Raw genomic sequence first — 14,287 nt, 5'->3', positions numbered from 1 at the left:
CCTACCCTGCTGACTGTCTGCCAGATGTGGAACCAGAGCCAACTATGTCCACCCACCCTGCTGACACTCTGGCTGCTCTTGAGCCTGAGCTGACCAATTCCAACAACACTGCTGACTGTCTGGCTGACCTTGAGCCTGATCCGACGATTTCTACCAATGCCGCTGACTTTCAGGCTGCTGTTGCACCAGAGCCTGCTATGTCCACGTACCCTGCTGACTGTCTGCCAGATGTGGAACCAGAGCCAACTATGTCCACCCACCCTGCTGACACTCTGGCTGCTCTTGAGCCTGAGCTGACTAATTCCAACAACACTGCTGACTGTCTGGCTGACCTTGAGCCTGATCCGACGATTTCTACCAATGCCGCTGACTTTCAGGCTGCTGCTGCACCAGAGCCTGCAATGTCCACCAACCCTGCTGACAGTATGGCAGCTGTTGAGCCTGAGCCGACTATGTCCACCCACCCTGCTGACATTCTGACTGCTGACGAGCCTGAACATAATAATTCTACCAAAGCTGCTGACTGTCGGGCTGACCTTGAGCCTGAGCCAAACATGTCCACCCACCCTGCTGACAGTCTGCCTGATGTGGAACCAGAGCCAACTATGTCCACCCACCCTGCTGACACTCTGGCTGCTCTTGAGCCTGAGCTGACCAATTTCAACAACACTGCTGACTGTCTGGCTGACCTTGAGCCTGATCCGACTATTTCTACCAATGCCGCTGACTTTCAGGCTGCTGTTGCACCAGAGCCAACTATGTCCACCTACCCTGCTGACTGTCTGCCAGATGTGGAACCAGAGCCAACTATGTCCACCCACCCTGCTGACACTCTGGCTGCTCTTGAGCCTGAGCTGACCAATTCCAACAACACTGCTGACTGTCTGGCTGACCTTGAGCCTGATCCGACGATTTCTACCAATGCCGCTGACTTTCAGGCTGCTGTTGCACCAGAGCCTGCTATGTCCACCAACCCTGCTGACAGTATGGCAGCTGTTGAGCCTGAGCCGACTATGTCCACCCACCCTGCTGACATTCTGACTGCTGACGAGCCTGAACATAATAATTCTACCAAAGCTGCTGACTGTCGGGCTGACCTTGAGCCTGAGCCAAACATGTCCACCCACCCTGCTGACAGTCTGCCTGATGTGGAACCAGAGCCAACTATGTCCACCCACCCTGCTGACACTCTGGCTGCTCTTGAGCCTGAGCTGACCAATTTCAACAACACTGCTGACTGTCTGGCTGACCTTGAGCCTGATCCGACTATTTCTACCAATGCCGCTGACTTTCAGGCTGCTGTTGCACCAGAGCCAACTATGTCCACCTACCCTGCTGACTGTCTGCCAGATGTGGAACCAGAGCCAACTATGTCCACCCACCCTGCTGACACTCTGGCTGCTCTTGAGCCTGAGCTGACTAATTCCAACAACACTGCTGACTGTCTGGCTGACCTTGAGCCTGATCCGACGATTTCTACCAATGCCGCTGACTTTCAGGCTGCTGTTGCACCAGAGCCTGCTATGTCCACCTACCCTGCTGACTGTCTGCCAGATGTGGAACCAGAGCCAACTATGTCCACCCACCCTTCTGACACTCTGGCTGCTCTTGAGCCTGAGCTGACTAATTCCAACAACACTGCTGACTGTCTGGCTGACCTTGAGCCTGATCCGACGATTTCTACCAATGCCGCTGACTTTCAGGCTGCTGTTGCACCAGAGCCTGCTATGTCCAACAACCCTGCTGACAGTATGGCAGCTGTTGAGCCTGAGCCGACTATGTCCACCCACCCTGCTGACATTCTGACTGCTGATGAGCCTGAACATAATAATTCTACCAAAGCTGCTGACTGTCTGGCTGACCTTGATCCTGAGCCAAACATGTCCACCCACCCTGCTGACAGTCTGCCTGATGTGGAACCAGAGCCAACTATGTCCACCCACCCTGCTGACACTCTGGCTGCTCTTGAGCCTGAGCTGACCAATTTCAACAACACTGCTGACTGTCTGGCTGACCTTGAGCCTGTTCCGACTATTTCTACCAATGCCGCTGACTTTCAGGCTGCTGTTGCACCAGAGCCTGCTATGTCCACGTACCCTGCTGACTGTCTGCCAGATGTGGAACCAGAGCCAACTATGTCCACCCACCCTGCTGACACTCTGGCTGCTCTTGAGCCTGAGCTGACTAATTCCAACAACACTGCTGACTGTCTGGCTGACCTTGAGCCTGATCCGACGATTTCTACCAATGCCGCTGACTTTCAGGCTGCTGTTGCACCAGAGCCTGCTATGTCCACCTACCCTGCTGACTGTCTGCCAGATGTGGAACCAGAGCCAACTATGTCCACCCACCCTTCTGACACTCTGGCTGCTCTTGAGCCTGAGCTGACTAATTCCAACAACACTGCTGACTGTCTGGCTGACCTTGAGCCTGATCCGACGATTTCTACCAATGCCGCTGACTTTCAGGCTGCTGTTGCACCAGAGCCTGCTATGTCCAACAACCCTGCTGACAGTATGGCAGCTGTTGAGCCTGAGCCGACTATGTCCACCCACCCTGCTGACATTCTGACTGCTGATGAGCCTGAACATAATAATTCTACCAAAGCTGCTGACTGTCTGGCTGACCTTGATCCTGAGCCAAACATGTCCACCCACCCTGCTGACAGTCTGCCTGATGTGGAACCAGAGCCAACTATGTCCACCCACCCTGCTGACACTCTGGCTGCTCTTGAGCCTGAGCTGACCAATTTCAACAACACTGCTGACTGTCTGGCTGACCTTGAGCCTGATCCGACTATTTCTACCAATGCCGCTGACTTTCAGGCTGCTGTTGCACCAGAGCCAACTATGTCCACCCACCCTGCTGACTGTCTGCCTGATGTGGAACCAGAGCCAACTATGTCCACCCACCCTGCTGACACTCTGGCTGCTCTTGAGCCTGAGCTGACTAATTCCAACAACACTGCTGACTGTCTGGCTGACCTTGAGCCTGATCCGACTATTTCTACCAATGCCGCTGACTGTCGGGCTGCTGTTGCACCAGAGCCCGCTATGTCCACCAACCCTGCTGACAGTATGGCAGCTGTTGAGCCTGAGCCGACTATGTCCACCCACCCTGCTGACATTCTGACTGCTGACGAGCCTGAACATAATACTTCTACCAAAGCTGCTGACTGTCGGGCTGACCTTGAGCCTGAGCCAAACATGTCCACCCACCCTGCTGACAGTCTGCCTGATGTGGAACCAGAGCCAACTATGTCCAATCACCCTGCTGACACTCTGGCTGCTCTTGAGCCTGAACTGACTAATTCCACAACACTGCTGACTGTCTGGCTGACCTTGAGCCTGATCCGACGATTTCTACCAATGCCGCTGACTTTCAGGCTGCTGTTGCACCAGAGCCAACTATGTCCACCCACCCTGCTGACTGTCTGCCTGATGTGGAACCAGAGCCAACTATGTCCACCCACCCTGCTGACACTCTGGCTGCTCTTGAGCCTGAGCTGACTACTTTCAACAACACTGCTGACTGTCTGGCTGACCTTGAGCCTGAGCCAAACATGTCCACCCACCCTGCTGACAGTCTGCCTGATGTGGAACCAGAGCCAACTATGTCCACCCACCCTGCTGACACTCTGGCTGCTCTTGAGCCTGAGCTGACCAATTTCAACAACACTGCTGACTGTCTGGCTGACCTTGAGCCTGATCCGACTATTTCTACCAATGCCGCTGACTTTCAGGCTGCTGTTGCACCAGAGCCAACTATGTCCACCTACCCTGCTGACTGTCTGCCAGATGTGGAACCAGAGCCAACTATGTCCACCCACCCTGCTGACACTCTGGCTGCTCTTGAGCCTGAGCTGACCAATTCCAACAACACTGCTGACTGTCTGGCTGACCTTGAGCCTGATCCGACGATTTCTACCAATGCCGCTGACTTTCAGGCTGCGTTGCACCAGAGCCTGCTATGTCCACGTACCCTGCTGACTGTCTGCCAGATGTGGAACCAGAGCCAACTATGTCCACCCACCCTGCTGACACTCTGGCTGCTCTTGAGCCTGAGCTGACTAATTCCAACAACACTGCTGACTGTCTGGCTGACCTTGAGCCTGATCCGACGATTTCTACCAATGCCGCTGACTTTCAGGCTGCTGTTGCACCAGAGCCTGCTATGTCCACCAACCCTGCTGACAGTATGGCAGCTGTTGAGCCTGAGCCGACTATGTCCACCCACCCTGCTGACATTCTGACTGCTGACGAGCCTGAACATAATAATTCTACCAAAGCTGCTGACTGTCGGGCTGACCTTGAGCCTGAGCCAAACATGTCCACCCACCCTGCTGACAGTCTGCCTGATGTGGAACCAGAGCCAACTATGTCCACCCACCCTGCTGACACTCTGGCTGCTCTTGAGCCTGAGCTGACCAATTTCAACAACACTGCTGACTGTCTGGCTGACCTTGAGCCTGATCCGACTATTTCTACCAATGCCGCTGACTTTCAGGCTGCTGTTGCACCAGAGCCTGCTATGTCCACGTACCCTGCTGACTGTCTGCCAGATGTGGAACCAGAGCCAACTATGTCCACCCACCCTGCTGACACTCTGGCTGCTCTTGAGCCTGAGCTGACTAATTCCAACAACACTGCTGACTGTCTGGCTGACCTTGAGCCTGATCCGACGATTTCTACCAATGCCGCTGACTTTCAGGCTGCTGTTGCACCAGAGCCTGCTATGTCCACCTACCCTGCTGACTGTCTGCCAGATGTGGAACCAGAGCCAACTATGTCCACCCACCCTTCTGACACTCTGGCTGCTCTTGAGCCTGAGCTGACTAATTCCAACAACACTGCTGACTGTCTGGCTGACCTTGAGCCTGATCCGACGATTTCTACCAATGCCGCTGACTTTCAGGCTGCTGTTGCACCAGAGCCTGCTATGTCCACCAACCCTGCTGACAGTATGGCAGCTGTTGAGCCTGAGCCGACTATGTCCACCCACCCTGCTGACATTCTGACTGCTGACGAGCCTGAACATAATACTTCTACCAAAGCTGCTGACTGTCGGGCTGACCTTGAGCCTGAGCCAAACATGTCCACCCACCCTGCTGACAGTCTGCCTGATGTGGAACCAGAGCCAACTATGTCCACCCACCCTGCTGACACTCTGGCTGCTCTTGAGCCTGAGCTGACTAATTCCAACAACACTGCTGACTGTCTGGCTGACCTTGAGCCTGATCCGACGATTTCTACCAATGCCGCTGACTTTCAGGCTGCTGTTGCACCAGAGCCTGCTATGTCCACCAACCCTGCTGACAGTATGGCAGCTGTTGAGCCTGAGCCGACTATGTCCACCCACCCTGCTGACATTCTGACTGCTGACGAGCCTGAACATAATAATTCTACCAAAGCTGCTGACTGTCGGGCTGACCTTGAGCCTGAGCCAAACATGTCCACCCACCCTGCTGACAGTCTGCCTGATGTGGAACCAGTGCCAACTATGTCCACCCACCCTGCTGACACTCTGGCTGCTCTTGAGCCTGAGCTGACCAATTTCAACAACACTGCTGACTGTCTGGCTGACCTTGAGCCTGATCCGACTATTTCTACCAATGCCGCTGACTTTCAGGCTGCTGTTGCACCAGAGCCAACTATGTCCACCTACCCTGCTGACTGTCTGCCAGATGTGGAACCAGAGCCAACTATGTCCACCCACCCTGCTGACACTCTGGCTGCTCTTGAGCCTGAGCTGACTAATTCCAACAACACCTCTGACTGTCTGGCTGACCTTGAGCCTGATCCGACGATTTCTACCAATGCCGCTGACTTTCAGGCTGCTGTTGCACCAGAGCCTGCTATGTCCACCTACCCTGCTGACTGTCTGCCAGATGTGGAACCAGAGCCAACTATGTCCACCCACCCTTCTGACACTCTGGCTGCTCTTGAGCCTGAGCTGACTAATTCCAACAACACTGCTGACTGTCTGGCTGACCTTGAGCCTGATCCGACGATTTCTACCAATGCCGCTGACTTTCAGGCTGCCGTTGCACCAGAGCCTGCTATGTCCACCAACCCTGCTGACAGTATGGCAGCTGTTGACCTGAGCTGACTATGTCCACCCACCCTGCTGACATTCTGACTGCTGATGAGCCTGAACATAATAATTCTACCAAAGCTGCTGACTGTCTGGCTGACCTTGATCCTGAGCCAAACATGTCCACCCACCCTGCTGACAGTCTGCCTGATGTGGAACCAGAGCCAACTATGTCCACCCACCCTGCTGACACTCTGGCTGCTCTTGAGCCTGAGCTGACCAATTTCAACAACACTGCTGACTGTCTGGCTGACCTTGAGCCTGATCCGACTATTTCTACCAATGCCGCTGACTTTCAGGCTGCTGTTGCACCAGAGCCAACTATGTCCACCAACCCTGCTGACTGTCTGCCTGATGTGGAACCAGAGCCAACTATGTCCACCCACCCTGCTGACACTCTGGCTGCTCTTGAGCCTGAGCTGACTAATTCCAACAACACTGCTGACTGTCTGGCTGACCTTGAGCCTGATCCGACTATTTCTACCAATGCCGCTGACTGTCGGGCTGCTGTTGCACCAGAGCCCGCTATGTCCACCAACCCTGCTGACAGTATGGCAGCTGTTGAGCCTGAGCCGACTATGTCCACCCACCCTGCTGACATTCTGACTGCTGACGAGCCTGAACATAATACTTCTACCAAAGCTGCTGACTGTCGGGCTGACCTTGAGCCTGAGCCAAACATGTCCACCCACCCTGCTGACAGTCTGCGTGATGTGGAACCAGAGCCAACTATGTCCACCCACCCTGCTGACACTCTGGCTGCTCTTGAGCCTGAGCTGACCAATTTCAACAACACTGCTGACTGTCTGGCTGACCTTGAGCCTGATCCGACTATTTCTACCAATGCCGCTGACTTTCAGGCTGCTGTTGCACCAGAGCCAACTATGTCCACCTACCCTGCTGACTGTCTGCCAGATGTGGAACCAGAGCCAACTATGTCCACCCACCCTGCTGACACTCTGGCTGATCTTGAGCCTGAGCTGACTAATTCCAACAACACTGCTGACTGTCTGGCTGACCTTGAGCCTGATCCGACGATTTCTACCAATGCCGCTGACTTTCAGGCTGCTGTTGCACCAGAGCCTGCTATGTCCACCTACCCTGCTGACTGTCTGCCAGATGTGGAACCAGAGCCAACTATGTCCACCCACCCTGCTGACACTCTGGCTGCTCTTGAGCCTGAGCTGACTAATTTCAACAACACTGCTGACTGTCTGGCTGACCTTGAGCCTGATCCGACTATTTCTACCAATGCCGCTGACTGTCGGGCTGCTGTTGCACCAGAGCCAGCTATGTCCACCAACCCTGCTGACAGTATGGCAGCTGTTGAGCCTGAGCCGACTATGTCCTCCCACCCTGCTGACATTCTGACTGCTGACAAGCCTGCACATAATACTTCTACCAAAGCTGCTGACTCTCTGGCTGACCTTGAGCCTGAGCCAAACATGTCCACCCACCCTGCTGACAGTCTGCCTGATGTGGAACCAGAGCCAACTATGTCCAATCACCCTGCTGACACACTGGTGCTCTTGAGCCTGAGTCGACTAAATCCTCCAATGCTGCTGACTGTCTGGCCTATGTTGAGCCAGAGCCAGCTATGTCCACCCACCGTGCCGACAGTCTGGCTGCTCTTGAGCGTGAGCTGACTAATTCCAACAACACTGCTGACTGTCTGGCTGTCCTTGAGCCTGATCCGACGATTTCTACCAATGCCGCTGACTGTCGGGCTGCTGTTGCACCAGAGCCCGCTATGTCCACCAACCCTGCTGACAGTATGGCAGCTGTTGAGCCTGAGCCGACTATGTCCACCCACCCTGCTGACATTCTGACTGCTGACGAGCCTGCACATAATACTTCTACCAAAGCTGCTGACTGTCTGGCTGACCTTGAGCCTGAGCCAAACATGTCCACCCACCCTGCTGACAGTCTGCCTGATGTGGAACCAGAGCCAACTATGTCCACCCACCCTGCTGACACTCTGGCTGCTCTTGAGCCTGAGCTGACCAATTTCAACAACACTGCTGACTGTCTGGCTGACCTTGAGCCTGATCCGACTATTTCTACCAATGCCGCTGACTTTCAGGCTGCTGTTGCACCAGAGCCAACTATGTCCACCCACCCTGCTGACTGTCTGCCTGATGTGGAACCAGAGCCAACTATGTCCACCCACCCTGCTGACACTCTGGCTGCTCTTGAGCCTGAGCTGACTAATTCCAACAACACTGCTGACTGTGGCTGATCTTGAGCCTGATCCGACTATTTCTACCAATGCCGCTGACTGTCGGGCTGCTGTTGCACCAGAGCCCGCTATGTCCACCAACCCTGCTGACAGTATGGCAGCTGTTGAGCCTGAGCCGACTATGTCCACCCACCCTGCTGACATTCTGACTGCTGACGAGCCTGAACATAATACTTCTACCAAAGCTGCTGACTGTCGGGCTGACCTTGAGCCTGAGCCAAACATGTCCACCCACCCTGCTGACAGTCTGCCTGATGTGGAACCAGAGCCAACTATGTCCACCCACCCTGCTGACACTCTGGCTGCTCTTGAGCCTGAGCTGACCAATTTCAACAACACTGCTGACTGTCTGGCTGACCTTGAGCCTGATCCGACTATTTCTACCAATGCCGCTGACTTTCAGGCTGCTGTTGCACTAGAGCCAACTATGTCCACCTACCCTGCTGACTGTCTGCCTGATGTGGAACCAGAGCCAACTATGTCCACCCACCCTGCTGACACTCTGGCTGCTCTTGAGCCTGAGCTGACTAATTCCAACAACACTGCTGACTGTCTGGCTGACCTTGAGCCTGATCCGACTATTTCTACCAATGCCGCTGACTGTCGGGCTGCTGTTGCACCAGAGCCCGCTATGTCCACCAACCCTGCTGACAGTATGGCAGCTGTTGAGCCTGAGCCGACTATGTCCACCCACCCTGCTGACATTCTGACTGCTGACGAGCCTGCACATAATACTTCTACCAAAGCTGCTGACTGTCTGGCTGACCTTGAGCCTGAGCCAAACATGTCCACCCACCCTGCTGACAGTCTGCCTGATGTGGAACCAGAGCCAACTATGTCCAATCACCCTGCTGACACACTGGCTGCTCTTGAGCCTGAGTCGACTAAATCCTCCAATGCTGCTGACTGTCTGGCCTATGTTGAGCCAGAGCCAGCTATGTCCACCCACCGTGCCGACAGTCTGGCTGCTCTTGAGCATGAGCTGTCTCATGCCAACAAAGATGCTGACTGTCTGGCTTCTCTCAAGGCTGAGCTGATTAATTCCACCAATGCTACTGATTGTCTGGCTTCTGTTGGGACTGAGACAACCATGTCCACCCAGCCTACTGACAATTTGGCAGCTGTTGAGCCTGAACATAATTCCACCAATACTGCTGACGGTAAGGACTCTGTTGAACAAGAGCCATCTAAGCCCACCTACCGTGCCGACAGTCTGGCTGCTCTTGAGCATGAGCTGACTAATTCCAACAACACTGCTGACTGTCTGGCTTCTCAGAAGGCTGAGTCAATTGATTCTACCAATGCTACTGATTGTTTGGGTTCTGTTGGGACTGAGACAACTATGTCCACCCACCCAGGTGACAATATGGCTACTGATGAGCTTGAGGCTACACATTCCACCAATGCTGCTTACTTTCTGGCGGCTCTTGAGCCCCAGTCGACTAATTCCTCCAATGCTGCTGATATTCTGGCTTCTGTTGGGTCTGAGACAACCATGTCTACCCACCTTGCTGATATTCCTATTGCTCATGAGCCTGACCATAATGATTCTACCAATGCTGCTGACAGTCTGGACTCCGTTGAGCCAGAGCCAGCTATGTCCACCCACCATGCCGACAGTCTGGCTGCTCTTGAGCATGAGCTGTCTCATGCCAACAAAGCTGCTGACTGTCTGGCTTCTCTCAAGCCTGAGCCAACCATGTCCACCCAGCCTGCTGACAGTTCGGCAGCTGTTGAGCCTGAGCCTACAATTTCCACCAGAGCTGCTGATTTTCTGGCTACTGTTCTGCCAGAGCTAACTAGGTCAAACCACCCTGCTGACTGTCTGGACTCTGTTCAGCCTGAGTCATCTATGTCCACACACCCTGCTGATAATATGGCTACTGATGAGCTTGAGCCTACAAATTCGACCAACGCTGCTTACTGTCTGGCTGCTCTTGAGCCTGAGTCGACTAAATCCTCCAATGCTGCTGACTGTCTGGCCTATGTTGAGCCAGAGCCAGGTATGTCCACCCACCGTGCCGACAGTCTGGCTGCTCTTGAGCATGAGCTGTCTCATGCCAACAAAGATGCTGACTGCCTGCCTTCTCTCAAGACTGAGCTGATTAATTCCATCAATGCTACTGATTGTCTGGCTTCTTTTGGGACTGAGACAACCATGTCCACCCAGCCTACTGACAGTGTGGCAGCTGTTGAGCCTGAACATAATAGTTCCACCAATGCTGCTGATGGTCTGGGCTCTGTTGAACAAGAGCCAGCTAATCCCACCCACCGTTCCAACAGTCTGGCTGCTCTTGAGCATGAGCTGACTAATTCCAACAACACTGCTGACTGTCTGGCTTCTCAGAAGGCTGAGTCAATTGATTCTACCAATGCTACTGATTGTTTGGCTTCTGTTGGGACTGAGACAACTATGTCCACCCACCCTGCTGACAATATGGCTACGGATGAGCTTGAGCCTACACATTCCACCAATGCTGCTTACTTTCTGGTCGCTCTTGAGCCCCAGTCGACTAATTCCTCCAATACTGCTGATATTCTGGCTTCTGTTGGGTCTGAGACAACCATGTCTACCCACCTTGCTGATATTCCTATTGCTCATGAGCCTGACTATAATGATTCTACCAATGCTGCTGACAGTCTGGACTCCGTTGAGCCAGAGCCAGCTATGTCCACCCACCATGCCGACAGTCTGGCTGCTCTTGAGCATGAGCTGTCTCATGCCAACAAAGCTGCTGACTGTCTGGCTTCTCTCAAGGCTGAGCCAACCATGTCCACCCAGCCTGCTGACAGTTCGGCAGCTGTTGAGCCTGAGCCTACAATTTCCACCAGAGCTGCTGATTTTCTGGCTACTGTTCTGCCAGAGCTAACTAGGTCAAACCACCCTGCTTACTGTCTGGACTCTGTTCAGCCTGAGTCATCTATGTCCACACACCCTGCTGATAATATGGCTACTGATGAGCTTGAGCCTACAAATTCGACCAACGCTGCTTACTGTCTGGCTGCTCTTGAGCCTAAGTCGACTAAATCCTCCAATTCTGCTGACTGTCTGGCCTATGTTGAGCCAGAGCCAGGTATGTCCACCCACCGTGCCGACAGTCTGGCTGCTCTTGAGCATGAGCTGTCTCATGTCAACAAAGATGCTGACTGTCTGGCTTCTCTCAAGGCTGAGCTGATTAATTCCATCAATGCTACTGATTGTCTGGCTTCTGTTGGGACTGAGACAACCATGTCCACCCAGCCTACTGACAGTTTGGCAGCTGTTGAGCCTGAACATAATTCCACCAATGCTGCTGACGGTCTGGACTCTGTTGAACAAGAGCCAGCTAAGCCCACCCACCGTGCCGACAGTCTGGCTGCTCTTGAGCATGAGCTGACTAATTCCAACAACACTGCTGACTGTCTGGCTTCTCAGAAGGCTGAGTCAATTGATTCTACCAATGCTTCTGATTGTTTGGCTTCTGTTGGGACTGAGACAACTATGTCCACCCACCCTGCTGACAATATGGCTACTGATGAGCTTGAGCCTACACATTCCACCAATGCTGCTTACTGTCTGGCTGCTCTTGAGCCTGAGTCGACTAAATCCTCCAGTGCTGCTGACTGCCTGGCCTATGTTGAGCCAGAGCCAGCTATGTCCACCCACCGTGCCGACAGTCTGGCTGCTCTTGAGCATGAGCTGTCTCATGCCAACAAAGATGCTGGCTGTCTGGCTTCTCTCAAGGCTGAGCTGATTAATTCCACCAATGCTACTGATTGTCTGGCTTCTGTTGGGACTGAGACAACCATGTCCACCCAGCCTGCTGACAGTTTGGCAGCTGTTGAGCCTGAACATAATAATTCTACCAATGCTGCTGACGGTCTGGACTCTATTGAACAAGAGCCAGCTATGCCCACCCCCCGTTCCGACAGTCTGGCTGCTCTTGAGCATGAGCTGTCTCATGCCAATAAAGCTGCTGACTGTCTGGCTTCTCTCAAGGCTGAGCCAACCATGTCCACCCAGCCTGCTGACACTTTGGCATCTGTTGAGCCTGAGCCTACTTTTTCCACCAAAGCTGCTGATTGTCTGGCTACTGTTCAGCCTGAGCTAACTAGGTCAAACCACCCTGCTGACTGTCTGGATTCTGTTCAGCCTGAGTCATCTATGTCCCCACACCCTGCTGACAGTTTGGTAGCTATTGAGCCTGAACTGACTAATTCCACCAAAGCTGCTGACTGTCTGGACTCTGCTGAGCCAGAGCCAACTATGGCCACCCACCATGCTGACATTCTGACTGCTGTTGAGCCTGAACATACTAATTGCTCCAGTACTGCTGACTGTCTGCCTGCTGTTCAGCCTGAGTCCAGTATGTCCACCCACCCTGCTGACAGTATGGCTGCTATTGATGCTGAGCCTACAGATCCTGCCATTGTTGCTGACTGTCTGGCTGCTCTTGAACCTCGGCTGTCTGTTACATGTGCTGCTGACAGTAGTGTGTTAGTTGAGAGTCATGACTCAGGACCAGCTAGTCACATTGGATTGGATTATGTAGTTGATTTACCTCTTTACAAGGAGAGTACAAGGTACAAACCCCATGCTGACCCAGAGCCCACTCCTGGTTCCTGCACTTGTTATTCCCTTGACTCCATTCAAATGACTAACCTGACTCTTTTGATATCCCTTAGTGAAGAAGAAATATTTGATTCTGCTACTTCAGATGAGGAATCTTCTTTTACTCCTGACGTAGAAGAAGGTCTGCCTGCTACTCAGGGTGCTGAGGATATTTTTCATGCTTCCGCACGAGCTGAACCAATAAACCACAGCTTGATCCTTCTCAGGGAGAGTGGATATCTTCGGGCAACAGAGATACCACGCATACCTTTTTTGCTCTTCATATGGCTTATATCCTCACTCTTATCCATCATAACATGGATGAAAATCCAAATTCAACAAGCATGGCATGAAGAAAATGGCCAAGGAGCTCCCACTAAGAAGAGAGTCGGACCAGGTAAGTTAAACTAAAATAGTAGCTTAAAATAGATTAAGATTGTTTTACTAGAAACCTAGGTCTCTTTTGTTAATAAATTTCATACTTCTATAGGGCTATTTACGCATAACCTAGAACCTGAAAACTTTATTTTTTCTCAATTTATAGAAAATAATTTTCATAATGTAACAAATCCAGTTTAGAGAAATACAACTGACCAGGTAATATTTTTTCCTACTTGGATGTTTCCTATTCTAGAATGAGGAGATTATTGTCACTTCCAGTGAAAACATGTGTTTCCTGAATGACTAAGCCGGGAAAACTTCCTGTTAAATGTTATTGTCTATTTATCGCTGTCATTCTGAACTCTGACTTCTGAAGTTAGCATAGCCTTTGACCGCAACATTCCAAAAGAAGCAACTTCTGAGATTAAAAATAACAAGAGAAGCATCCACCTTCTCACTGTTTCTCTCTACATTGATATGTCTACATTGATATCTACATGATAATGACACTGATGTTGTTGATGCTGGGCATGACAATATCACCAGAGATGTGCCTGATGATACTGTTAATAATTCTTCTTTTTCTTCTAGTGGCTGCGGCTCCTGATCCCTAGACCCTTGATGCTCCTCCAGGATCGATTGGAATATCAAAACACAGTCTGTGTGGGAGAATTGATCATATATATAAATTTTAAAATAAAATGTTCAGTCTGATTGTAGACTGAAGTAAAAATTGATTGTTTCATTGGAGTCTCAGTTGTGCCATGTGATGCTTCCTGGAAACTTTTTTCAATTATTTTCAATTTTAATATTTTCAATTTTAATATTTACTTATTTACTTTACATCCTGCTCACTGCCCCCTCCCTGTCAGCCTCTCCCATAATTGTTCCCTTGTGCCCCACTCTCCTTCTCCTCTCAGTGGGTAGGGGCCATTTGGTTATCTTCCCACCCTGGAACATGAAGTCTCTGTGAGACTAATCTA

General features: G+C 52.0%; 1 protein-coding gene across 2 annotated transcripts; it reads left to right on the top strand.

The window, feature by feature from the left end:
* Window positions 1–7,838: 7,838 nt before the first annotated feature.
* On the top strand, window positions 7,839–14,039 carry LOC148000484 (uncharacterized). 2 transcript variants are annotated; one of them, XM_087589393.1, is made up of 4 exons: window positions 7,918–12,895; window positions 12,998–13,320; window positions 13,468–13,520; window positions 13,896–14,039. In XM_087589393.1, the coding sequence occupies exons 1-3, from the start codon at window positions 8,403–8,405 to the stop codon at window positions 13,500–13,502; spliced, it is 4,851 nt and encodes a 1,616-aa protein (XP_087445519.1). In that variant the 5' UTR covers window positions 7,918–8,402; the 3' UTR covers window positions 13,503–13,520; window positions 13,896–14,039. The 2 variants fall into 2 exon arrangements, with proteins under 2 accessions (XP_087445520.1, XP_087445519.1); XM_087589394.1 differs by lacking the exon at window positions 13,468–13,520 and having other exon boundaries at window positions 7,839–12,895.
* Window positions 14,040–14,287: the final 248 nt, after the last annotated feature.

The sequence above is a fragment of the Rattus norvegicus genome, chromosome 16 (genome assembly GCF_021556685.1).
Source record: "Rattus norvegicus strain SHRSP/BbbUtx chromosome 16, alternate assembly SHRSP_T2T, whole genome shotgun sequence".
Taxonomy (NCBI): domain Eukaryota; kingdom Metazoa; phylum Chordata; class Mammalia; order Rodentia; family Muridae; genus Rattus; species Rattus norvegicus.
Note: the sequence above shows the minus strand (reverse complement) of the source record. Positions and strands in the feature narration are given on the sequence as shown.